This window comes from Parus major, chromosome 2 (assembly GCF_001522545.3).
Source record: "Parus major isolate Abel chromosome 2, Parus_major1.1, whole genome shotgun sequence".
NCBI classification, from domain to species: domain Eukaryota; kingdom Metazoa; phylum Chordata; class Aves; order Passeriformes; family Paridae; genus Parus; species Parus major.
In genome coordinates, this window is record NC_031769.1 from 100,187,722 (window position 1) to 100,212,322 (window position 24,601).

Consider the following 24,601-nt stretch of genomic DNA (forward strand, 5'->3'; position numbering starts at 1 on the left):
TTAAAATTTACAGTATGATCAACAGACACTGAAATAGAAAAATAGAACCCTGTCATAGAACTAATTTCACTGTTTAGTTGGAGAGAAGGAGGCTGAGGGGTGATTTCATCACGTTTTGTAGATTCCTGAGAATGGGAAGCGATTCAACTTCTGTTCAGCCCTGAGGTGGTTGGGCAGTTGGACTGGATGATAGCTGAAGATACCTTCAACTGAAATAGTCTAAGTGAGAACAGAACTAAAAACACAGAAAAATCCCTGGTCTCAGTTGGATTGATGGGTTGAATTAAAGGCCTACAAGCCTGTGAAAGGATGTAGCCTGTTCCTTGTTAACTTAACCTGGCATAAAGTCCTAGCTTGCATTATGAGTTCATTTTTACTCGCCTCCCACTTCCTGTGAAAATAAAACTGATTCTTGCAAAGAGCCCAAACTAAACAACAAAAGTTAAACCCAAAGAAACCCACAAACCCAAACCAAACACAAGTTCAAACAGTTATGTAAACCTGGAGTTGCTAAACACTTTCCCTTTGTGTTGTAATTGCTTTTTGCAGCTGATCATTCTTTTCAGCCTTCCCTTCCTGCCCCTGCAGTTTATTATTCTGTTCTCTACCTTAGACATATCTAACACTACTAATTCCTCTTCTCAGATTGCTCTTCCATTTCCTTTGGCTCCTAGTACACTTCCTATCTCCCATGTCTTAAATTGTTCTTACACACTTGCTCTTTCCCCATCACTTTTTCATTTGATTTCTGGCGAGAATTTCATGTTCTGTCAACGACTGCAAAATCTGGTCCCTTGTGCAAGGATGGGATCAATTGATGTCCATGGATTCTCTATATAGAAAATGGGATCATTACTTTGTTGTTAAAAGGGTGCCATTAACTTAGTTTATATCTAAAAATATAACTCTCTGAGAGCTCAGTGTTTGTCTTTCAACATTTGCAGTACAGTAAGGAAGATATTCAGGCAATGGTATCTGTTTATGTATTCTGAATGTTGAGTATAATGACACACTATTTGGTAAGCAGTTTATATTGCACAGCATAATTGTATGGAGAGTAAGAGGACAATAATCTTTTCCTTTTGTAGAGTTCATTTAAAAAATCGTTGTTGGACTTGTAGATCCGTCTTCTGATCTCTATTTGCAAGTTTTGAAAAGGCATTTCAGAGGATTTGGCTAGACTGAAGAATAGGGGTAGTGTACTGCAGTGATGTGTTTTCAGGACTAATGGAGATGACCTTTCCAACAGGGGATCTCATTTGCAGCCAGAAGTGTGTGTTTGCTATAGGACTGAGTTTTAGAGCAGTTTTGAGGGCATATGGAAACTAAAACGGGGGTAATTCAAATCCTAATTCTTAAGCAGCTCTTTAGAGCAGGATTGGACTTGTTTCCATGTCTTTGGTTTTGTGTTGATAAAGGGCTCTGTATAAGAATTCCCTGATGATTTGCTGGTTTATAATTATGCAGTAGGTGAATTGTGCCCATTTTATGTGGTAGTCAGATCTAGCAACACACTCTGATTTTGACATGCTTAATTTAGATTTTTCTGGTTTAGAACAAAGTCTTTTTGGTCTGTTAGATCATGTTGTATAAACTCTGGGCTACCTGCAGCTATGATTTGAGTATGTGTTTTCAAAAAGCTGACTTTACAATTAGATAGAGGTCATTTGCTTGAGAAAAATATAAGGTATAAAAATACTCAGGAAGATTAGTGATGAATCTTGCTTGGGAACTTAGATAAAATGACTCAAAATCCATTTATACATCATCAGTCATATTTGTATAGAGAAGACTTATGAGGGGCTGGGGAAGCTGGTGGGAAAAATGTGATGCTTACTTAATACGTTGTCAATGGGACCTTGCCTAGACTTCTGTATTTCAGACCAACAACAGACATCAATAATTTTAGTGTCAAACTACTGTGATTATAAGGAATATTTCTGATGTCTCTGATAGTTGGTGTGGATGACTACAGCTCAGAGTCTGATGTGATTATTATACCTTCAGCCCTGGACTTTGTCTCACAAGATGAAATGTTGACGCCTTTGGGAAGATTGGACAAGTACGCTGCAAGTGAGAACATATTTAACAGGTATGCTTTTTAAATGTCCTGTCTGACTAATGGTATGCAGACTATTCATGTGATTCAAATCTGACTGAAGTTAATTTGCATGGAATACAAATAATTTCAAAAAACCCAGCACCTCTAGGAACCTCTTCAGTTTCCACCCTTCCTTCTGTTTGCTCATGTGCCTCCTACTTAGAGAGAGCAAAATATTAATGATAACAGAAAAACATTAGTTCACCTTTTAAGCAACTTGTAGGAAACGACTTGAACTTCTCCATTAATTGGAGCACATAATTTAGGTTTTTTTGCAGATGCTAACATTCCTGTTGGCACAGGACTGTAAGGTGATAGTAACTCCATACATAACTCTGTGTGACAGTGAGCTCCAGAAAATACTTTATGAAAGGTCAGGAGAGCATAACGAACAGCAAAGAGTTTGCCAAGAGAAACCCAAGAACTATTTCAGAATCAATCTCCTCTGTAGTTTATAATTTCAATATTGCTGCTTCTAGTTATTGTAAATGAACTTGCCCATTTAATACTGTGTTCTGCATTTTCCCCTTTTTATTTCTGTAATGCCTCTGAAATGGTTTCTTCATTTAAAAGCATAGGTATTGTAGCATACTTCAGACAGACACACATCCTACCCCACCCCCTTGCACTCAGATGCTCTGCACTTGAATGGAGAAATTCAAACCCGTGCTTTATTTTAATTGGACCTGTAAACAGTAAGAGGACAACAGAAATGTATAAAATATGGTGACATTGAGATTTTCTGGTATTTTATTTGAACATGGTTTAGTTTGGGCTTCAAGTAAGCTTTTAATGAAGTGTGTTTGCTTTAATGTAGAATTCTTGATACAGTAATACATAGAACCAAAGTCTATGATCAATCACCCAATAGGATAGCCTCTTTTTTGTTGTTCAGGGCCTGGGTTTGGAAAGTATTTAGCTCTGTTCTTAGCTTTAGTCACGTGAACTGTACTTAAAATTCCACACTACGTGTGTGAACATACCATTGAATCGAAGCTATAAATTGCAGAATGGTTTCTCTTGTTATAACCTGCATAAACCTGTATGCACAGATGAGTTCTGAATGAACGCCTCATTTTCAAATTTTGGTTTTTCCTCAAATCCAAAGTTTGCTGTATTTTACAATTTAAGATGAAATTGTCACTTAGACTACCAGAAGGGAGTTTTTGTAAGTTTTGACTTTTCATGGTGAGGGAGGGAAGAGGAGCCTTCAGGGCTCCAGATGATAATTATGTGATAAAAGACAGTAGGGAGGAGAACAAACTCAGAAACTCAAGTTGTGTATGTTGAATTTTAACCAAGAATGCTGGTCCTAATATTTTCTTTGCCCACCTAAGCAAAATCTGTCTGATTTCTCAGTATGGATTGCATTGGATATGGGGCATGCATAAACTTGGAATCTCTTTAATTGCTCTATCCAGATTTATGCATCCTGTGCTTTCCTGCAGGGCAAGGTGATCAGAGTAGCTGTAGTTTTTCCTGATTTTTTTCCTGTTTGCTTGTTTGGATTCTTTTTGCTGGTACAAACATGTTTTTTTAATCCTAGCTCCCTTTGTAGGCCTATTGTGTTATGCAGCATAAGAAAATACAGGAAGTAGCAAATGATAATTATTAGTGGTATAACTGTGAGTAGCACTTAGATCACAATAAATGATAGTGACAACTGCAGTCATTTTATGATGATTCAGCATTAGTCAGTCTGAGAATAATAGGAGGGATTTTTGCTAAGCAGAGGAACTGGAGCATTTAATAGGAAAATTATAAATTAAATTAATTTGTTTAGTCCTATGTCTTAGTATGGTATCAGCACATCCAATTACTAATGAGTAGTTTAAAAGTTTTAAAATACTGTAATTGAGTTAATAATGTTTCAGTTGTTTCTGTGACCTGGAACCTGCATTTCTCTGGAAGCTTCATATTACACATTCCAAACTCTTGAAACATAATCACTGAACCTGAGTAAATTAGGGTAAGATAGATTTTTTCCCCCTTTAATTGGATGAATTTGCCTTTAATATGGCAGTTTTTAATCTTTACATTTCATTTTAGGTATTAATTCTCTTTGCATTTGGTTTTATTATCCTTTTCTATCTCGTTAATTATCTACCTGTGCAGCATATTTGCAGTCTGTGATTGTACTGAATGATTAGAGTGAAGGGATTTTTAACAACTGCTGCAGAAGTCTAGTCTCCTTTAAGTGGATTCCTTGAGCACTCATGGTTTCTCAGCCACTTGCTGAGATGGGAATGGATCAGTGTCTGTGTCCTAAAAAATTTCAGGAGATGGGGCTTGGAAGTAGGAATGTCTTCTTTGTTTAAATATGTAAGATTTTTGATAGGATTAACTGAAAAAGAGAGAGAGGGGTAGGGAATCCTTTAATGGCTTCCCAAGTGGCAGAAAGAGTTGCTTTGTGACAGCTTTTGGTATGTTATGGTTTACATTTTTACTGATTTAGGTGTTGCTCATAAGCATCACAGATGTTGCCTTAGTCTATGAGAATGGAGGGGAACCTTAGAAATATTACAATGAATGACCTCTCTTGTGTCTATAAAATAAGGTAAGTGTGGGAGTCTGGCTGTGGTGTGATTATTGAAGAGGCAGCCTCCAGACCAGATTTGAGAAGCATCTCTAGCATTTGCCTTAATAGTCCAACGTCACATTGCAGCAAGGGTAGATGTGGAACAGAAGGCCAAAGCCATCACCCTAAAACACAGGGTCATCTTGTGTCTGGTAGCACTGGTGTGTGTGCATATGAACAAGGATAATGATTCCCTTTTACTACTTGCTTTAAAAACCAGTTGCTGGTGCAGTTTGGAGCATAGTTTTGTCTCTTTTCTTTATTTGTGTTAAAATCCCTTGTGGATTTTTCTAATCTTTATTGCCATGAACTTGCTCCCATTCCTCATTAAGAGGGCACAGAAGTGTAGAGCACTCACCAATAAATCTATTTGAATAGTGAGGCAGTTCCTGAACGCTGAGCCTTCATTTTCATAAGCCTATGAGAAATTATTGCTGCTTTTTCTCTTCAGACCAAAGCACATCTTGGCAGGAGGCTAATTCACTAGTATGGTCAGTCTTGGTTATCAAGACTAGATCTGCATATGAATGTAGATAATTTGAAGCTGTCCTCTTGCCAGACTTCTTTGAAGTATGTCTTTGCTTTTCCCTTGGGAGAATACCTGATATACTTTGAAAAAAGTTTTTTGGCAACAGTCAAATTTAAAATACTCGTAGAACAGCATTAAGTGAGGATATGCTGGATCTCAAAGTGGGATTAAGCATATGTGTGTACTCACAGCTTATAAGTAATGCTTTCACAGGAACTTCATTTAACTGTGTATTTCAAATTTGGGACTTGAATGCATGAAATAACCTCACTAAAACAGAGGAATGCTGTAATTACAAGATCCCTGCTGTAATGTATATGAAAAACCTCTCTAAGACAGTTTTGTCGGATGTCGAGACCGCCTTGCCTTATTTTTATTTAGGTATGATCAGATTAAATTTAATTGACAATCTGATTGTTCGCAGCTGCAGTTGTTTTTCTCTTCCCTTCTGTCCCTGCAGCCTAGCCCAGTGTAGTTTCTTTCTTGGGTATTTGTGTACTGACAGTAAGGAAATGCTAAATTCGTGCTGAAGACATGCAGGTGAAACTATACTAGCTTTGTTCTGACAGGGACATTTCTCATCATTTTAGTATAAATTAGGTTATTTCTTCTGATCTCTAGCTTTACTCTGTTACTGTCTCAGTGTTTCTGATCCTACTGTATGTCAAAAATTAAAATTTAGTAAAAAAATGAAACAAACCTCAAAACATTTTTTTTAAACATTAATTTGCAGGTCTGTGTATACCAAACAAATTACTTAAATATAACAATATAGCTTGAGCAATTTTACCTTTTAAATGTGTGTTAAAATGATTTAAGCTGAACTAACAAAGGACAGAACTTTCCCAAAGCACTAAAGGAAAGTTGTAATTACTTCAACAGTGCTTGAATGTACCTCTTCATGTTTAGCCTTTCTTCTTAAGGGTACAAAGATGTTGATTTTAAAATTGGGAGTTTGTTCTGAGTATTCTCTGAGCTTGTTTGGGGAAAACACTGCCAGGCTCGTTTACTGTTGCCAGTATTAATTTAAACACAAAATGTCATTAGTGCTCTCAGGCATGTGCTGTGACTCTTTGGGATGTCTTGTCCAGGACTGGGAGTTGGACTCAATGATCCTTATGGATCCCTTCCAACTCAGCATATTCTGTGGTTCTGTGAAATTTCCAAGTTCTGAAAAAATGGGCAAAGAAAAAAGGTATCTTTTTCCTTTTATTTTTCTCTGGTTTTGTTTCAGTTTTTTAAACATATGCTTATTAGCTATATGCACTCCTTGTGCAGATGAAGTAATTTAAATTCTAAAGTAAAAAATTATTAAAGGGCAAATGAGGTTCAAAGGAGTTTGACTAAGCCAAGCAAAATTACTTACGGTTCTTCTCAGAGTATGTCCTGACATCCTGTATTATGTGTGTACAGTCTTCAAAATACCTGTCACCTGCGTGTGGCATAAAGGCAGGGTGTTTGTAATCTATTCCCATTTTGTCCTGCTGCTAATTGCAGTTAAGTGTACCTACAAGATATCTTATCAGTTTTCCCTAATGTTTGACAGGCTCGTGAAATTTTGAATTTTGCTAAATAGCCTCCACTTCTGCACATAATATTGGAAGTGCTTGTACTGCATGCTACATTGTAGCCTTTGACCTCTGGCCTTTCTTTAGTGTGAACTGTTTAATGGATAAATAGATGTACTGCTGCTTAGGTGGCAGTCACGGATCAAGCACACCTTGGCAGAACTAGAGCACAGCCTGTAATGTTTGGAGAACATGGGTGGCCATCATTGGATGGATGGATGGATGGATGGATGGATGGATGGATGGATGGATGGATGGATGGATGGATGAAACTGAGTTTTGTGTTTACTCTGTAGGTAGCACTGGCTACCTACCCAGTTAGGTTTGCTAAAGTGAATTTAGCTTACCCAGGTACCCTTTGTTGTTTTGCTTTTTACCAGAATCTGTTTATTGTAAAAGTAGATCCATTAGTTCCTTTACAAGCCGAAGAGGGAAATACCATCTGGATGAAGGTGGGGGCCACTCTACATTTAGTGCATGGAATAAGTTTACTGGGTTTAATAGATAGGTCAAGTCTACTTCAGGTCAGGATTTCTGTGTTCTCCTCCTCTTGAGCAGGTTTATGGCCCTCTGCATAGCCACATGTCCAACCCACAGGAACTAGTGAAGACACTGAGATTCAGCCACTCTGGTCCCACTCTATGAGGAGATTAGAGTCTTCTCAAAACTCCCAGCATAGTAGAGAGCGATTCCATAGTCCCCTGGAGTCAGAAGGGATTTTGAGCTGTTTGTTGGATGGGTTATAGTTCTGTTTACTGTGGTTCCTTACTTGCTGAGACTCAGTGGGTTAGTTGACTTTCCAAGACTACATTTAATATCTAGGAGACACATGTCCACACAGGCTGGTTTATGAAATTGCTTTATCTGTTCCTCTTCTCTTTTCAGAGGTGTCCAGCCCTTTAAAAGACCAAGTCAACTCTGCTTCTAGGTTAGTGTGTCATGCAGTCTGTTTCCCTCTGTTAGGGTTTTGATGGCTGAATTCTCAAGAAGTACAGAGATGTATTTCTGTCAAGTTGAAAGAGTTAGGGAGAGGAAATTTGAAAAAGGCAAACAAATGGTTTCTTCAGTTTGCTTTTTTAGATTTTATACATCTGTATGTCAAAACAGTTTAGTTTAAAATAGTTCTGCAAGTGGCCAATGTGAAATATTTGAATTACTGATTTTCAGTGGGAGAAAATGTGTGCTTAGCTTTGGGAATTCATGGAAACCTCCTGCCGTTCTCTAATTGCATGGAACTGTGAAGTTGTTGAGCTTACCTTGCGCACTAGGAATGTAACCATCTATTTTCTTACCAGTTGCTTACCACTGCTCATGTTCACTGCTAGTAGTGAACTTCATAAAGTTTAGGTATGCCTCTGCTCTTGTCTACAACAATGCTTCTACCTAGGCTACATCCTAGGAGTGTTTCTGTCCTTCAGTTTTGGAAATACCTGGCACCTGACAACTTCAGCATTTTGTCGAGTTGCTTCAGGGCATTACCAGATCTACCAGTGTCTTGGATGCTGTTCCTTGACCCATTCCCTTTCTGTTATCCAGGGATAATTCTGCTAGCTCTCTGAACTGACATGTAACCCATGTTATCCAATAGGGTGAGAAAAGATTTATGCAATTGCAAGCTGGTTTTGAGGAGAAGGATTGATTGCCAGCTGCATTTGGGGCTATCTAGGTACCTGATGGGTATGACTTTGTAGCATAGGCTGCAACAGAACCTTGGCGGACAAAATACCAAATCTGACTATGTCTCTTCAATCATAAATGAATCCATAGAATATTTTCTTTTGCATTAGAAGTAGTAACTGAGTTGATTATGACTTATTTAATGTTTTCTTAATGTTTTTCTACTTTGCTTAATGTACGTCTCAGGTACACATGGGTTGAGTAGTGTTATTTTCACATACAATATGTACCCACCGCTCACAGTATATACTTATAGCATTCACATGAAATTTGACTTTTAAATGTCACCATTGGTATGAAAATCTTCAGCTTGAGTCTTCATGCTTTTGTGAAATAAATTAAGAATTCTGTTTAAAAATATTTTAACGATACTAGTGTTACTTTGTATGGAACAAGTTAGGGACTCCATAGATGAGGATGGAAGGCCAATTCTGACTTCCTAACATTCAGCTCCTGTTTGCCCACTTAGCAGATGATTACTGTTTCTGGTCTTGGTGGCTGGTTTTTCTTATCCTTGTAAATGAAAGGGATACTTTTAATGTTACATTTAAAGCATATGGTTCTTTAAGATTATGCCAGGTATCAGAAATAAGAATTCCCAAAGCAGGGCTAACTAAATATACTGACTTTAAATTGAATATATATAAAATTCTATTTGATGTAAGAAACTTGTATGATTGCACAACTTTTTGATTTATCTGTATTTCCAGACGCAAATAATGCTGATTTTTAATCTCTCTTGTAAACTAGGCAAATGGTGGCTCGAAGTTTGCTGGACACTTTGAAGGAAGTCAGTGATGATGAGAGAGATTGTATTGCTGTGTTGGAGAGAATCAGCAGATTAGCTGATGATTCAGGTAGGTAGCCCTAAACATTTTACTGGGTTGATGTGGGAAGGTCAGGGGTGCTGAACTTGTGTTTAGCACAGGAGCAGTATGTTCTTTCTCCAGTATTCAAACTAGGCTTCTGCAAATTCAATAAAATAGTGTAAAATTTAATTTTTCTTAATTAACCCCCAAAGATGGCTTTTTTCCTTACTATTTTCATCAACAGATTTACACCTCTTCAAAATGTAGGACTGCAGCTTTCCAGCAGTACATTTTTTAGTAACTTTTATTATGTACTTTTGCTACTCAAGAGATCTAGATCATTATTTTAGATTTGTAGATCAAGATTAGTTTCTTGCCTTCAAAATAAACTTGGAAACCATCTGTGCAAAACTCCCATAAGTTTTGATAGAATTTAAATGCTGAAGTTGTTCCTTTAGACCTTTTTGGGCAACCAGGTATGAAGTTAGGTAGAAGAAGCAGCAAGAATTAATAAATATGAAATCAGAGAATGGTTTAGGTTGGAAGGGACCTGCCATGAACAGGGACACCTTCTACAAAACCAGACTGTTCAAAGCCCCATCCATCCTGATCTTGAACACTTCCAGTGATGAGGCATCCACAATTTCTGGGTAACCTGCTCCAGTGCCTCACTATTCTCATACTGAAGAATTTCTGCTTTGAATCTAATCTAAACCTGCCTTCTTTCAGTTTGAAGCCATTACCCCTTACCAAGTCACTACATGGCCTTGTAAAAAGTCCCTCTCCAGCTCTCTTTCAGGCGTCCTTAGGTACTGGAAGGCTGCAGAAAGGTCTTCCCAGAGCCTTCTCCAGGCTGAGCAGTCTCAGCTCTGTCAGCCTTCTCTTGGAGAGATTCTCTATCTCTCTGATCAGTTTCATGACCCTCCTCTGGACTTGCTGCTCCAGGTCTACGTGCTTCTTGTCTTGGGGTCCCCAGAGCTGGATGCAGCACTCCATGTGGGGTCTCACCAGAGCAGAGAAGCAGAATCCTCTCCCTCACCCTGCTGGCCACGCTGCTTTTGATGTAGTTCAGGATGTATTTGGCTTTCTGGGCTGCAGGTGCACATTGCTGGGTCATGTTGAGATTCTCATCAACCAGCACCTCTGAATCTTTCTCCTCAGGGTTTGTCTCCATCCATTGTCTACTAACCCTGTATTGGTACCAAGGTCTGTCCAAACCCATGTGCAGGACCTTGTTCTAGGCCTTGTTGAACTTCATGAGGTTCACATGTGCCTACTTCTCAGGCACATGTCCCTGTGGATGCCATCCCTTCCCTCCAGCTCGTCAATCCCACCACAAAGCTTGGTGTAGTGCTGAGGGTGCTGTCCATATCACAAACCAAGATGTTGAACAGTGCTGGTCCCAATATTGACTCCCAAGGAGCTCCAGTTGTCACTAGTCTCCCCTTGGATATCAAGCTGTTGACCTCATCTGTTTTGAGTGCACTATCCAGCCAGCTGTTTATCCACTGATTAGCCATCAGTCAAATCCATGTGTCTCTGATTTGAAAACAAGGATGTAACAAGATAGGGTCAGATGTTTTGCATAAGTCCAGGTACATGATGTCAGTTGCCCTTGCCTTATCCACCAACACTTTAACCCCATTGTAGAAAGCCAAGAAATTGACCTTAGTGAAGTTGTTTTAGCTCTTACACATCACCTTCTTAGTTTCCATGTGCCTTCTCAGTTTCCAGGAGGATCTGCACCATGATCTTGCTAAGGCATCAAGGTGAGACTGGCCTTCAGTTCCCTGTGTCTTCTTTTTTTCTCTTTTTGAAAATGAGGGATTTGTTCTCCCTTTTAAGTTTGGTGGGAACTTCACTGGACTGCCACAATTCTCAAATGTGATGGATAGTGGCTTAGCCATTTCTTCTGCCAGTTCCCTCAGGACCTGCAGATGCACTGCATCAGGTCCTGTGGACTTTCAGGTACTTTAGATGATCTTGACCCTGATCTTCTTCAGTGGGCAGTTCATCATTCTCCCGATCTTCACCTTCTGGGTCTTGGGTGGAGAATTTGCAGCTGGAGACTGAGGGAGAAACATCATTGAGTACCTCAGCCTTCTCCATGTTCAGGATAACCAGGTCTCCCACTTTTGAATCTTCTAGAGAGAAGTTATATTTTCCCTAGTCTTCCTTTTATCACTGGTGTACCTACAGAACCTTTTCTTGTTGCCTTTGACATTCCTGACCAGTTCTAATTTTTTGGGGGCTTTAGCTTCCCTAACCCAGTTCCTGGCAGCTCAGAGAATTTTTCTGTATTCCTCCTAGTTTACCAGTCCTTGCTTGCACCCTCTGTAGGCTTCCTTTTTTCGCTTGAGTTTGTCCAGGAGCTCCTTGTGCATCCATACAGGCCTCCCAGTGTTTTTGCTTGACTACTTCTTTGTTGGGATGCATTGCTCCTGCACTTGGAGGATGTGATCCTTGAATATTAACTAACTTTCTTGGGCAACTGTTCCCTGCAGGGCTTTATCCCATGGTACTCCACCAAGCAGATCCCTGAAGATGCCAGAAGTCTGCTCTTGATGTCCAGTATAGTGAGCTTGCCCTAAAGAGCACCACCTTGTTTGCTATGAGTAGGAGGGCTCTGTAGAACCAGTGTGTCTGTCTCTACAATCAATCAAGTCCCAATCTATATATTGGGACTGCTGAATGTTTTGAATAAATGGCAAAAGCAAGAGAAAAATTAAAAACAAATGTGAAAGAAAAGGAGTGCTTAAAAAGTGGTGGGGGAGTGGATGAAGGGAAAAATGGTGTGGACAGAGCTGTGACAAAATTGTGGCTTAAAGATGCTCTTGAAAGAATTAAGGCCTAGATTTCAGCATAGCTGATACATTTGACACACCAGAAGGAAGAAAGTTTATCAGCAAAACATCAGAAAAGATCTGGTCATTGTTTTGTTATTGTTGGAGTGCTATGGGGAAAAATTTATAGTAAATCTTGAATGAGAATAAAATGTTTCTTCTGTTTGATGTCTTCTAGTTTTCCTCCCTTCTTCTGGAACTGCAGAAGATAATGCTTTCCAAAAATATATTCTGCTGATTTCTGTTAATTACTGTCTTAATTTAAAATGCATGGTTTTATTTTTCTGGGGGAATGTCCTTGTTTAGCCAGGAAAAGTAGCCTGTTGTAAGCATTACATAATGATACTGAGTACCTCTCCAATGATTCTTTAAAAGGGAAAGAAAGTCACTATTCACTTACAATAAAATATGTCTTTAATTGAGAGCAGTAGCATGCTACTGTTTATAGAGTGCTTTCCTAGCAAAGCTCTGCTGCTGAAATCTGCATATACAGTTGCCTGTTTGTGTGGCTCTGTGAATAGTTTTGAGCATCAGAAACTTTCTGAAGCTCCACTTCAGTTTAGAAAATAGGACAGATGTGTCCAAGGGAAAGTGGCCTCTTGCAGCAACTTGTAGCCTTAGGCTTTTCATTGGTGACCAACTAAGTGTGTCAAATTGAAGTTTATTTAGGCAGAAAAGTAGTGGAAGCCAAGAGTTGAGCTCAAATCAATTTGTTGCCTTTAACAAGGGTGGGGTACATTTTTAGTCAGGGCTGATATTTTCTCAGCGTCAGTAAAAGCAGCAGTTCAGGCTTTTCCTGCACTGTTAAGTTGTCTCAGATCTGCCAAACTAGTAGCGCTGGATTCTGCAGCTGCCCCACAAATTAAATTTCTGCAAACTGTGAGTCTTGTGCCTCGAGCAGTTGCAGTATTGGACTTGGCTGGTTTCGGTAAGACAGGTTATTAGAATATCCTTGTGTTCTAAACCATGTGAAAATTCATTAGGGAGCTAGATCTGCTTTGTATCTTCTTAATAGATGAGCTTGACTGTTATTCAAACTGTAGCAGAGTGGGTTTTGTTTATTTTTTTTTTGCCTTGGCTTTTTGGTTTTGTTGCAAGGGTTTTGGTTTTTGTGTATGTTTAAGGTAGTAACTATTAGACTTGTTAATTTTTGTCTTCTTTCCATTTACAGTATTTTTTCCCCCAATTTATGCATAAAACATAAAAGTTCCTGAATTTGGAATAAAAAACATTGTAAAAGTGCCTGTGTGCTTTAACTTCCCTGGTAAAAGCAAGACATTTGTAAGGTTAGAGCCATCCTGGAGTCAGACCTTCATGTTTAATGTTTAAATAAATAAAAATAAAAACAAACTTGGAAGTCAAACTAAACTATGACTTAAGTATTTCAAGTTGTTGATGTTTGTCAGTCTTGCACCAGTTCTTTTAACATTTGGAGCTCTTTGTCTTCGCTTGTCAAATTAAGTTATAGAAAGTGAAGTACTTTTCCTTTTTCTTTTCAATAGTTGGTATAATCAGGTTGGAATTGAAGAATATACCCAGGATACACAGTATCTGTTCTCTTTCTGGGCTGCTGATGCTGATTTCTAAAATAGAGGTACAGCAGTGAACTAGAAATACCAGCTATCCTAAAATTGCCAAGGGAGTCCTCTGTCCTGTTAATACCTTGCAATTTCAGAAGTCTTGTAGTTGGGTTGATGTTTTTCAGACATGGTCTTTGCTTGAAAAAGAATCAGTCTCAGGGTTTTGTAAAAATTCTTTGGGTTTGTGGTTTGTTGGTTTGGGTTGGTTTTTGGGTTGGGTTTTTTTTTTTTTTTTTAGCTTTTTTCAGGTTTGTTTTGGTTGTTTTTAATACTTTTTAATAAGCTGGGGCTATGCTGAGACAGCCATTTCTGTGTTTAAAAGCAGGAGAATTTCTAATCATTTTCATTCTTCATCCCCTGTGATAAAACTTTAACAATCTAAATGTCATCTTGGTTGCACTAAATAGTGTATGAATGTGGAACAAAAAATAATCTTTACTAGAAAAATATCTGTTTCCAAATATATGATTGTATATGATGATGGAAGACAATTATGAGAGGATGGTTTGCTCTGATTGTTACATATCTTGAGATACCAACTGGCTAGCCAAGACACGTTTTTTGAGGTATCATAGCAAAGGTAAATATCAGCTCTAAAACTGGTTTTATAAAAGCTTTTTGTAAAAAAACCCAAACCATTAGCTGTTCCGTGGAGGAAACCCATCAGTGGCATTGGGGAATAATATTTTGCCCCCAAAGCCCTTACTTGCTTAGGAAAGTTATTTTCCAAACCTGAGTTGTTTGGAAGACTTCAGTGTTTGTCTTCACTGCTGTAATTGGGGTGTTGCTGTTTAATCTGTTACTCTGCTGTGGAATTTGGGTATTTTTCAGTCCTAAACTGGACTTCCCTGCTGTCTTTGTTACTGAGTTTCCTATGGTAGTGACAGTTGAGAAAGATACATTGTACTGCTTTTGAATCTGCTGTTCAATCACTTTGTAATTTCTCTGTTTCTTTAGGGATGTTAGGTATGACTTTCCACTTAGATGTTTTAATGGTGTCTTTGAATCTATACAAGCCAAGAAGTAGTTTGGCATATAAACCCAGTGCTTGGCAAATGTTAAGTTATCTCACATAAACCCTTGTTAGATTAAAAATGCTTATCTTTGTATTAAGACAGCTGGGTGTTCTCCATTCTCAAATGTAGATTAGACACAGGCTTGTGAGACCTTGAACAAGGGCCTTGTGTCTGAGTTTTTCACTTAAGTAAATTAGTATAATTCATACTTTTTCTTTTTTGGTACCAGCTTGTGAGTGGCTTAGATGATACAAGATTTCATCGTTGTGTGCTGAAGTGCATTAACTGGCTTTAAAAGTTAGCCCCAGCCAGAATTAGTACACTATTGGCATTTTGCTTAGAGTGCAAGAGGCTCCAGAAGCTTTAAATCTTATTTTCTGAAGTTTCTTTAAGAGTCTGTATCTTCATTTCTACAATCCATTTGTACTTTGGCTTACTATTAAATACATACACATAGATATCTTTTTCAAGAAATGATGGGGGGAAAATAAATGTCCTGAAGGGCTGGTGCTTTTTTGAGTATAGCCAACTAGGATGTTTTTCTTCTGAATGAAGAATAATCTCTTTACTGCAAGGAGTAAGTTGTAAATGCCATTTCCAAAACAGTCTGATTTTGAAAACAATTATTAGGCTAATTGGCCATTAAGTTTTGAAGCTCTATAATCAGGCTTAATGTAAATGGCCTCACAACCCTAATTACTTAATAGTGTGCTTAAATGGTTTTATTAATGTAGGTTCAATTATTGCTGTTGGTATTTTGAGACATGCCAACATTACCCGTCAAACAGCACATATTTCAGCATTTCATATAACAAAAATGTTCATATGTATGCAGTATTAATGGGAATACTAATATTTGCCTTTCCCAGCTGCCAGTATCTCCAGCTGTATTTTCTTCTCTTCCCATCCTCATGTTTCAGGATTTTCCATATCTCATCTCCCACCTCGTGCTACACTAAAGAATTTTTTCCTGTGCTGGATGTAAACCTCTTTTGTCTCTCTGTGCATCTGATGAGTGACTAAGGGTGACTTTACCCTCCCTCATTAGTCTGTGTTTCACTCCTTGCTCTGCCAGTCAGTAATGAAATCCATTTCTGGTTAGTAGGAGAAAAGAGCCTGACTACTGAAGCAGCACATGCCTCAGACACATCAGCCTTTCTGCTGGACTCCTAAGCTAAAAAGAATGGGCTCTGGTTACAGTGTATTTCCACTTGTCTAGCTTTTCTTCTATCTTTGAAAGAGGTAGGAAAGTCAAGGGAAAGATGAAATGGGAAATAGTAGAAACCGACAGGGAAAATATGTATGTTTGTAGAAGGAAAAAAAGAGGGTAATGGAAAGTTATCTTTGGGAAAAGGAGAGGATAGATAAAGCTGTGTCAGGGGAGGTTTAGGTTGGATATTAAGGAAAGGTTCTTCACCCAGAGAGTGGCTGGGCACTGGATCAGGCTCCCCAGTGAAGTGGTCACAGCATCAGCCTGACAGTTCAAGAAGCATTTGGACAATGCTCTCGGGCACATGGTGTGACTCTTCAGGTTGGTCCTTTGCAGAGCCAGGAGTTGGGCTTTGATGGTCTTTCTGGGTCCCTTTTAACTCAGGATATTGTGTGGTTCTGTGAATTATTCTTTTATAGAATGGAAGTGTTAATGCAAAGCCATGCACTTTCACCATTCCCTGTTGCTCACAACCCTTAATAAGAACAAAGGGCAATATTATTAATATTCAGATGTACTAAAACAGTCTTAAAAATTGTCAGTTACAGAAGCTTTAACGTCGTCAGTGGTTGTTCTTCATAAATAGTTTTAGAACACAAAAACCTTACAACCCCTCACAAATATAGTGTGATTTCACTGCTGCTTTCGTTTTGGAATGTTCATAGTTGGATAATGAAAGCATTGCAGACTTTTTTCTAAATACTGTATGTTGCTGCAGAATAAAGCATTGTGAAATAAATCTAGTTGTTGGGTGGCTCTGGAATAATGACTCCATTTATAAATAACTGCTCTGAAGCAATTAGTTGGTATTATACTGTGCAGTTCTAAAATAATCCCCTTTTAATTTCCAGTATGCAGCTGATGGTGATGCTTTACTTCCTTATAGCTGAAGTGGAATAGAGAGTAAACTGAAGCCTCAGCAGGGTTGAAATAAACATTACACATTTATATATACAAGCTGAATGTGTGTGCTAGGGGTAGCCAAGTGAACATGCTGGCACTTTACATGAGAGATGGTGTCAGATTTTAGGGGAAATGTGTTATTTCTTGGATGAAGAGAAAATAGTTAATTACTTCTGTGATTTTGGAGTCAGTTTAGGATGTTGATTTGAATAGTCATTTGTGTAATAGCTAAAACGGAGGGTTTCTTTATTCAGAAAAAAGTCTGCCCAGGTTCTGGAGGTACTGATTTGAACATTTTTATAATGGCTTTGTGTTGTCTGGAAATGAAGAGGTCATTTTATTCTGGAAGCTTCTTTTCAAAATTATTTCATTAACAGAAGAAATTGAAGCCATTTTCACTGCCTTCTGTCATTCTCTTAATTTTGCTTGATTCTTAAAACTCAATTCAGTGTAATTCTGTATCTAGATAATACACAATATATGATAGAATGAAATAAAATGCTAATGAGTAAGGAAATCTAGTCTTTTATATTGATGTTTCTTTTCAAAGTTTTTGTTTTAACAAATTGCAGGGTTTCTTTTTAGTAAATTGCTACTTTAAGGAATAGATAGACTTGTGCTTTCAAGAGATAGTTTGAAAAGATCAGCATTTAAAAATACTTCCTCTACCAAATGGAAAAATACTGCTTCAGGCAAATGTTATGTAGAACCTAGCTGTACACAGAGTGTTTTCCAGACTGCCTAAGATAGAAACTTGACATGAAGTAGAATTCTGCTCCTGGATTTTGTTTATACTGTGTAAAATCCTGGTCCTTGACTATATTGTACAGCGCAAAAAACACAGAGTGCTGACGTATTCCCCAGCTGGATGAACTTCGGCTTTACAAAGCAACATGTAACTGCTGTGCCCTGTTCACTGTGTTGATAAATGTTCTGGTTTTGGCAGAAGTAGTTAATTTTCTTCATAGTAACTAATATTGGGCCATGTTTTGGATTTGTGCTGGAAACAGTATTTAAGCTGCCTTAAATTTATGAGCATGGAACATAACGTAGGATAATGCTCAAGTCTTCACTGCGAATGTGAGAGGAATTCATACACCACTTCCCATGGACTGGCAGCTGTTGAGCCATTCCCAGGAGAACAGGTCTCCATCACACCTGACAGTGACTTGGGATGATAAACACCACCATTATGAACTTCCCCCCCATTCCACCTTCTTCCCTCAGCTCTATGATCAGCATGCCACCATGGTCTGGGGTGTCCCTGTGGTCGGTTGGGATCAGCTATCCTGGCTGTGTTCCCCCGTGCATCTCCTGCCAATTGCTGGTGAAGTGGGGTGAAAGGCAGAAGAGACCCTGGCTCTGTGTAAGTGCTGCTCAGTAATAACTAAAACATCCCTGAGTTATCAACACTGTTTCCTGCAAAAATCAGAAACATGCCCCCTACCAGCTACCCTGAAGAAAATTAATGCTGTGCCAGCCAAAACCAACACAGTGACCAAGCTGTAAATTTGGTTTTAAACAACAGGGAAGTTTAAACTGAAATGGCAGACACTTGTTATATATTGAAGCCTCCTGGAATCTCTGCTTGGAGCTGCCACCTGTTCAAGCTAAAGACAAAGCTGAGGAATAGATGAAGGGAATGAGAAAGCTCTCTGACTTAAGTGGATTTTTTTGGCGTTGTTGCTTGGGTCTTAAGGAAACATAGTGCAAAAAAAAGCTCTACTGTAACTGCATCAGACTGCAAGATTAGGCTCTATTCAGTACACACTGGAGCATATGCTTCAGCCTTTGAAGAATTGAACTCTTATCTAAATTGGTAAGCTTAAGGTTCAGTTTCTTGCATAGCAGCAGTAATTCCCCAGAACAGCACAAACGCCTTTTGATGGCGAATTACGGTGTTGTGTTACACAGCCAGTTCCCTACACAGCACTCCTTGTTTGTTGCTTTGAATCGACCTTACAAAGATCCCAGAGCTGTGTACTTAGAAGTTAGGGAACATAAGAACTAAGGTGACTTTACAGTTCTAATTCATTCCTGGGCATGAATGTTTCAAATCTTTAATTGCATCGTCTTATCTGCCTGTGTTCTTCACAAAGACAGAGCTGACTTAGTGGCTCAGGAAGAAAGGCGCTCACTTTACGTCTGCAGGTCTTTAGTATTGTCAGGTGGCTGACATAACTGCTGCATAATAGATGGACCCTGTTCTGAAGGAAAAGGATCTCGTGGTTTTTGTACGTCCTGCACTCTTACTGGAGTCCTTCATAAAAAAAGGTGTTTCACAGCAGACTTTGTCAATTTGGGGAAAGGGAGTGTTGCCATTGCTTTATCAGTGGGTGGGCAAACTGTAGAGGTGTCAAAGAGGTATGGGAACAATCTCCCCATTTTGAGTGCCTAGTGTCCAAAGTATGTACACTGCTCTTGATATGCTTAATACAGAGTTCTTGTTGGCTTTGATTGCAGAGGTATTTGTAAAGCATCAAGACAGAGTTCAGACTGCAATCAAATGAGTGGTGTGCAGTTAGTCTCTGAAGAGCCTGGCTTGAACATTTTGCACAGCTTCACACTAGGCAAAGGAATGAATTGACTTTCTCAGTATTTTGCTTCTTTCCCTCAGTTCTAGCGCCTTCTTTTACCACTGCTTACTTCCATCATCAGACAGTTCTGCTACTTGAGGGAATTTGCGCAATTGCACAGGGAGATCAATATTAAGTGCCAGTTCTTGCTGTTTAATGATGCTGCTGTGGTGAAGTCAAAAGCTGCATCAGCTAGATCAGTTCTTTGATAGGGTTTATTGTCTGGCTTCGTGAACAGTAGCATTGGCATAAATGGAAGCTGCAGGTTTTGTGTCTGGGATGGTGGGAACTGCCCGAAGCAAATTTAGAAGCCATTTAAGAAGCACTGCTGCCAAACATGCAGCCTCAGATAGATTTTGCTTACTCTCCATCCGCTTTCACCTCTGCCCTCCCTCCCTCCCCGTCCCCAGTCATCTTCTGTCTGCCACAAGAAACAAGGCATGAGTCCTAACATGGGAGAACAAGATCCTAGGGCTAAGTGTTGTTACATAAGTCTCTTGTGCCCCTAGATCATGTCCTGGGCATGTTTGGAAATATGGGAAAGGTGGGCACAAGTTCCTCCAGCTGTGGCTTTGGGCACTGGTTCCCATTTCTTGTCCATCAAATTCCCATCCCCCTTGCCCAGCCTCATGGTTCCTCATCTTGCTCTGTTTGTCATCTACCCTCTTCAAACAAATGGCTCTTGGGAGAGGGGCTGTATACAGCATGTTTGCAGAGGTAATGTCTTTCTTTGTCTCAAAATGTACTCAGGAAGGAAGGACTCTTCCATTTGTAGTTGCTCTGCCTTCAGTGGATACTGGGCAGCTGTAAATGGAGGGTGCTTGCAAGGCTTCCATAACTCAGCCATCTTTGTGCAGGTTGTCACACAGGTGGAAAAAAACCATGCTGATGTGTCAAAGTTGACATGTAAAAGGATTCCTTTCTCAGGCACACTTCAAGCCCTCTTCCAGAACTGAAGAAGTTGGGCCCTGTCATATAAAAGGACCAAAACTGAATTAAATGTAGGAAGAAAATAGATACCTTTGCCAACTTGACTCTTGAAATCACCTGGTCTACTTTGGTTGACGACACACACACCCACACCCACACCCACCCATACCCATCACCTCATCCTAATGAACAATTGCACCTTCCATGTGTTCTAAAGACTGCTCTGGCAAATTTTTATAAGGAAGCAAAAGCTGGAGTTTCTACAATAGGAATATTTTCTTTCTTTGCATTAGTATGATATGGAGACTTCAACTTTCAGAATTAATAATCTTATTAACTGTTAGTTTGTCCTAGTTACAGGTGCATATTTTGGTCACTAGACTAGAGTTCAGCATTTTAAGGTGTGAATTTTTGTTAGATCTGCTAAAATGTGTACATAGTTTGTGTAGCATTCTTCGAGAGCTGACTTCTTCAATACGAACCTCAGGATGTCTGTGCTGCTTATGGAGTTCAACCTGCATATGTTTCAGAACATCTGAAGTTGAAATAAAAATGTTTTTCTCCTGTGTGCTCCTGATAACATTTGGGAAGAGATACAGAGCAGACTGGAAGACATTTTTTACTTTATTGTCATGAACATCAAACCTGTACAATACTGATTTTTCTGAGACTTCATTTTGTATTTGTATCTTGGTCACCAATTCATAAACTTTCCAGAGGATCCCTGGAAATGTTCAAGGCCAGGTTAGATGTGGCTTTGAGCAACCTGGTCTTGTGGAACCCCCTACCCCCAGGGGTTGGAACTAGATGATCTAAAAGATCCCCTTCAACTCTGAGTTTGCTGTGTTTTTCTATAGGAAAAGTAATTCAAGTCTGTAGTGAAAGAACTGGAGGCCATAGGCATTTAGTTACTTCATGTGCAGTGATCTTCTCTGTTCTCATTGTCCTTAGTGAAGAAAAGAGTGCACACAGCAGGGGACTTGCTTTGTCTTTGTTACGTTTTATTCAGACCTGAGTTTACACTTTGTAGCCAGTGTTCAAGAAAGCCAAGTGCTGCACACATTTGCTGTGTTAAATACAAATGCATGTTGCATGCTTCTGTTTAACAAAAGGTTGTATTTTTAATGAATCATGTTCATTACAAGTATTCCAAAGAAGATGGTTCAAGTTATACTATTAAGTTTTACCTGAACAACTTTTAGGTAAAAATTCAGTAGGGCATACATGCCTATCCTGTGACATATACATCTTATTATTTGAAGTATTGTAAATCAAATTAGTTTAATTTGAGAGTAGTTGATGGGGTTTTTTATGTCTTTTTATAGGTAATCAATAGACTAGTAGTAATAGCACATGTCAGCAAATCCTGAAAGGGCAGAAGTACTTAATTCTGATTTTTTTATCCCCATGGAGAAGTTAGGCATGTAATAAGGTCCTGCTTCTTAAATTGAATCTGTTTTTCTAACAGTTGGGATTTAATCCATGCCTGTATTGCTTCTTTTGCTTCTTCTCTGATCCCCTAGATATATGTGCATATTCTGTGGGGATTAGGGTTCATCCAGGCAGCATGCCATTTCTTGAATTTAAAAAGTGAATTAAATGTTTTTAATTAATCACCAACTTTGGTGAGAAACACATCACAAAGGTTTAACAGAAGCAGCTGGAAAGATGCATGACCTTTTTCCATCTGACAATGACATCAGTGGCCTTGAAAAACAAAGAATGAAGAGCAGCATCTGTGGTTATGGCTGGTTGTCCTGTTCAGTGGGATCTTTCCTGTTTGAGAGGCCGTGGCCCAGACTCCCCTCAGTTCCTTTCTTCTCAGAGTGGTGCCAGTTCTGGGCTGACTTTTTGCGTAGGGGGTTTCTGTGAAGTAGGTGATGCACATAGGGAGTTTGGACAGTTCTGATACTCATGACGTTTGGTGGCTGGCTGTCTTACACCTCTTCTTGTTTTATTACTAAGAATGTGAGACATGACTTTTTAGTAGTTTGGCAGCACAGGGCATAGTTTTATCTGGTTTTGTAAAAAGATGGTTAAAATGAAGCTTGACAAACACACACTGACATGAACACTTGAGATCATACTTTGTATGTAGAGTCCTGTAAGAGGCTTACTCTGGCAGGATCTGGGAGCATGCTTGTTAACATATATTGTGCCTTTTTTTGGTTTTGTTTTGACCCTTGCAGAGCCAACAGTGCGGGCAGAACTGATGGAACAGGTGCCTCATATTGCTATGTTCTGTCAAGAAAACAGACCTTCAATCCCTTATGCTTTTTCCAAATACCTGCTACCTATTGTGGTGCGATACCTCGCAGACCAGAATAACCAGGTAAGGTTCTTGTAGGAGCAGTCTACTAGCTGGTGAAATATTGCTGTGATGCCAAACTATTTAAATTTGGCATCATACAAGTGTTTTATATTTTGGGATATAAGGATTTGGATAGGACATGAAATACATGAAACTATGAATTTGTTTAAAGGAAATAATAAAGAAAAACTCCTAAAGACAATATAGTGACAGTTTTTTACATCTAATGTGATCTGTCCTGATTTGGGACCTTTTATCTGGTATTGCATTCATATGGACAAAATCAGTTATTTAGACAAGCTTACATAAATTCTGGCAAAAAAGGAACAGTAGCAGTGAAAAACTGAGTCCTTTGTATAATTCAGTTTTTTAACACCATGATATATCTTCATTACCACTTATTTGTATATCAGTCCAGTAAAAGTTTAGGATTGAATTCATGTGGTTTGTTTCTCTGAATGTATAAGTTAGCTTGTCCAAAGCTTTCTTGAGGCTTCTTCAGTCATTTCAAACTAGACTAATGCTAGTGGATACATTATTTTCAATATTTTAGGCCTCTTGAGTTTGTCACTTTTTTCCTGTCCTTTACATAGTAAAAGATAACTACCCAAACCTATTTTTCTTGGTAGTTGTTCTGCTAATTTGTGTATCACAGGTATAGTACTACAACCCTACTTTAGTTTGATGTTCTCCTTCTAGAAGATTCAGTGGTTATTTTCATTGTTTGAACCTCTGTTGAATAGTTCATTGGGCTGCAGATCTCTGAAACAAAGAGCACATAGGAGTTTCCAAAATTACTGCATTGCAGTATATGTAGTCTCTTGCTGTATGTAATGGTTTCTCTTCTGATGAAATTGCTTCTTTTAGAGGCAGGGGTTAGCCAGCTATGAATGAGTATCTTACATGGGTATCTTAATTCTGTAAATTTTTTTTTTTAAATGAGACTAAGCAAAAATGTGTCTCAGAATTCAAAAGCATTGGAAATAAACACAATTTTTTCTTGCCAGCCTATTTCTTGTTCATCTCAGAAAAAGAGGATTTGTTTAGTAAAATTCATCTTCCTTAGAAATTTGTTCCACTCCATTAGTTGTGCTGCTTTTTCTTCACACATTTGCTTGAGATTTGCCATGACTGCTCTTTTTGACATTAAAACAAGTCGTGTGTGAACCCAAGAAACACTCTCACATTGTCAGCTAAGGCAGGTGTCTGCCTCCATGCTTCCCAAAACACAGGACAGCAAATACAGAGTTCTTGCACTTGTGGAGCGCTTGTCCTCACACTGTGTGCAATTAGTACTGCTGTGTGTTGGTATATAGGTACAGGTTCCAAAATACAGAACACATGTATTTCAACAAATAAAACTCTTTGAGTTGCTTGGTTCAATTTTTGTCTTTTTATGGCAGGTAAGAAAAACAAGCCAGGCAGCGTTGTTAGTGCTGTTGGAGCAAGAACTCATTGAGAGATATGATGTGGAGACCAAAGTGTGCCCTGTGCTGATAGATCTGACAGCTCCAGACAGCAACGACGATGTCAAGACAGAAGCTGTGGCTGTAAGTAACAGCAGTACCAAGTCACACAGCCATAAGTTAGTTTGAATGCTTGATAGTGCAGTGGTCATGGTGTGTTTCAAGTTGCACAGCCATTACTAAAAGGAAAACGCTATATTCCCTCTCTGTAACAGATCTGTAACTTCTGTGATGTGTCGGTGCTGTACACTCTGGTCAAGTTAAGACTTAAATTCAGTAGCTTATATATGCTGTTAAAAAAAGTCTGGCTGGACAAGACAGTGCAGGGGATTAATTTTATTGACTCCTAAAGCATCTGCTGTGTTGGCTTTTTAGTTTTTTGAAGGTTTGTCTGTTTATTTTATGGAAGTTTAGATTGCCTGTGTGGAAAATTTCCATCAGTTCAAAAGCTTTAGTGCCTCAGTTCTATTGTTCCTTGCTGTATGTCTATTCTCTTTATTGATT

The 24,601-nt window shown here is 38.8% G+C and overlaps 1 protein-coding gene across 6 annotated transcripts in view; it reads left to right on the forward strand.

Moving 5' to 3' along the window:
* The window catches only part of PPP4R1 (protein phosphatase 4 regulatory subunit 1), a 64,495-nt gene that overhangs the window by 12,841 nt on the left and 27,053 nt on the right, over positions 1-24,601 (forward strand). For 2 of the 6 annotated variants that reach the window (XM_015618570.2, XM_015618566.3), the window contains 4 exons: positions 1,957-2,092; positions 9,204-9,310; positions 22,510-22,652; positions 24,035-24,181. In XM_015618570.2, the coding sequence (XP_015474056.1) occupies positions 1,957-2,092; positions 9,204-9,310; positions 22,510-22,652; positions 24,035-24,181 (533 nt within the window). Of the gene's footprint in view, positions 1-1,956; positions 2,093-7,661; positions 7,705-9,203; positions 9,311-22,509; positions 22,653-24,034; positions 24,182-24,601 lie in introns of those variants that run through there. The other 4 variants (XM_015618567.3, XM_015618569.3, XM_015618572.3 and 1 more) reach the window with 3 other exon arrangements.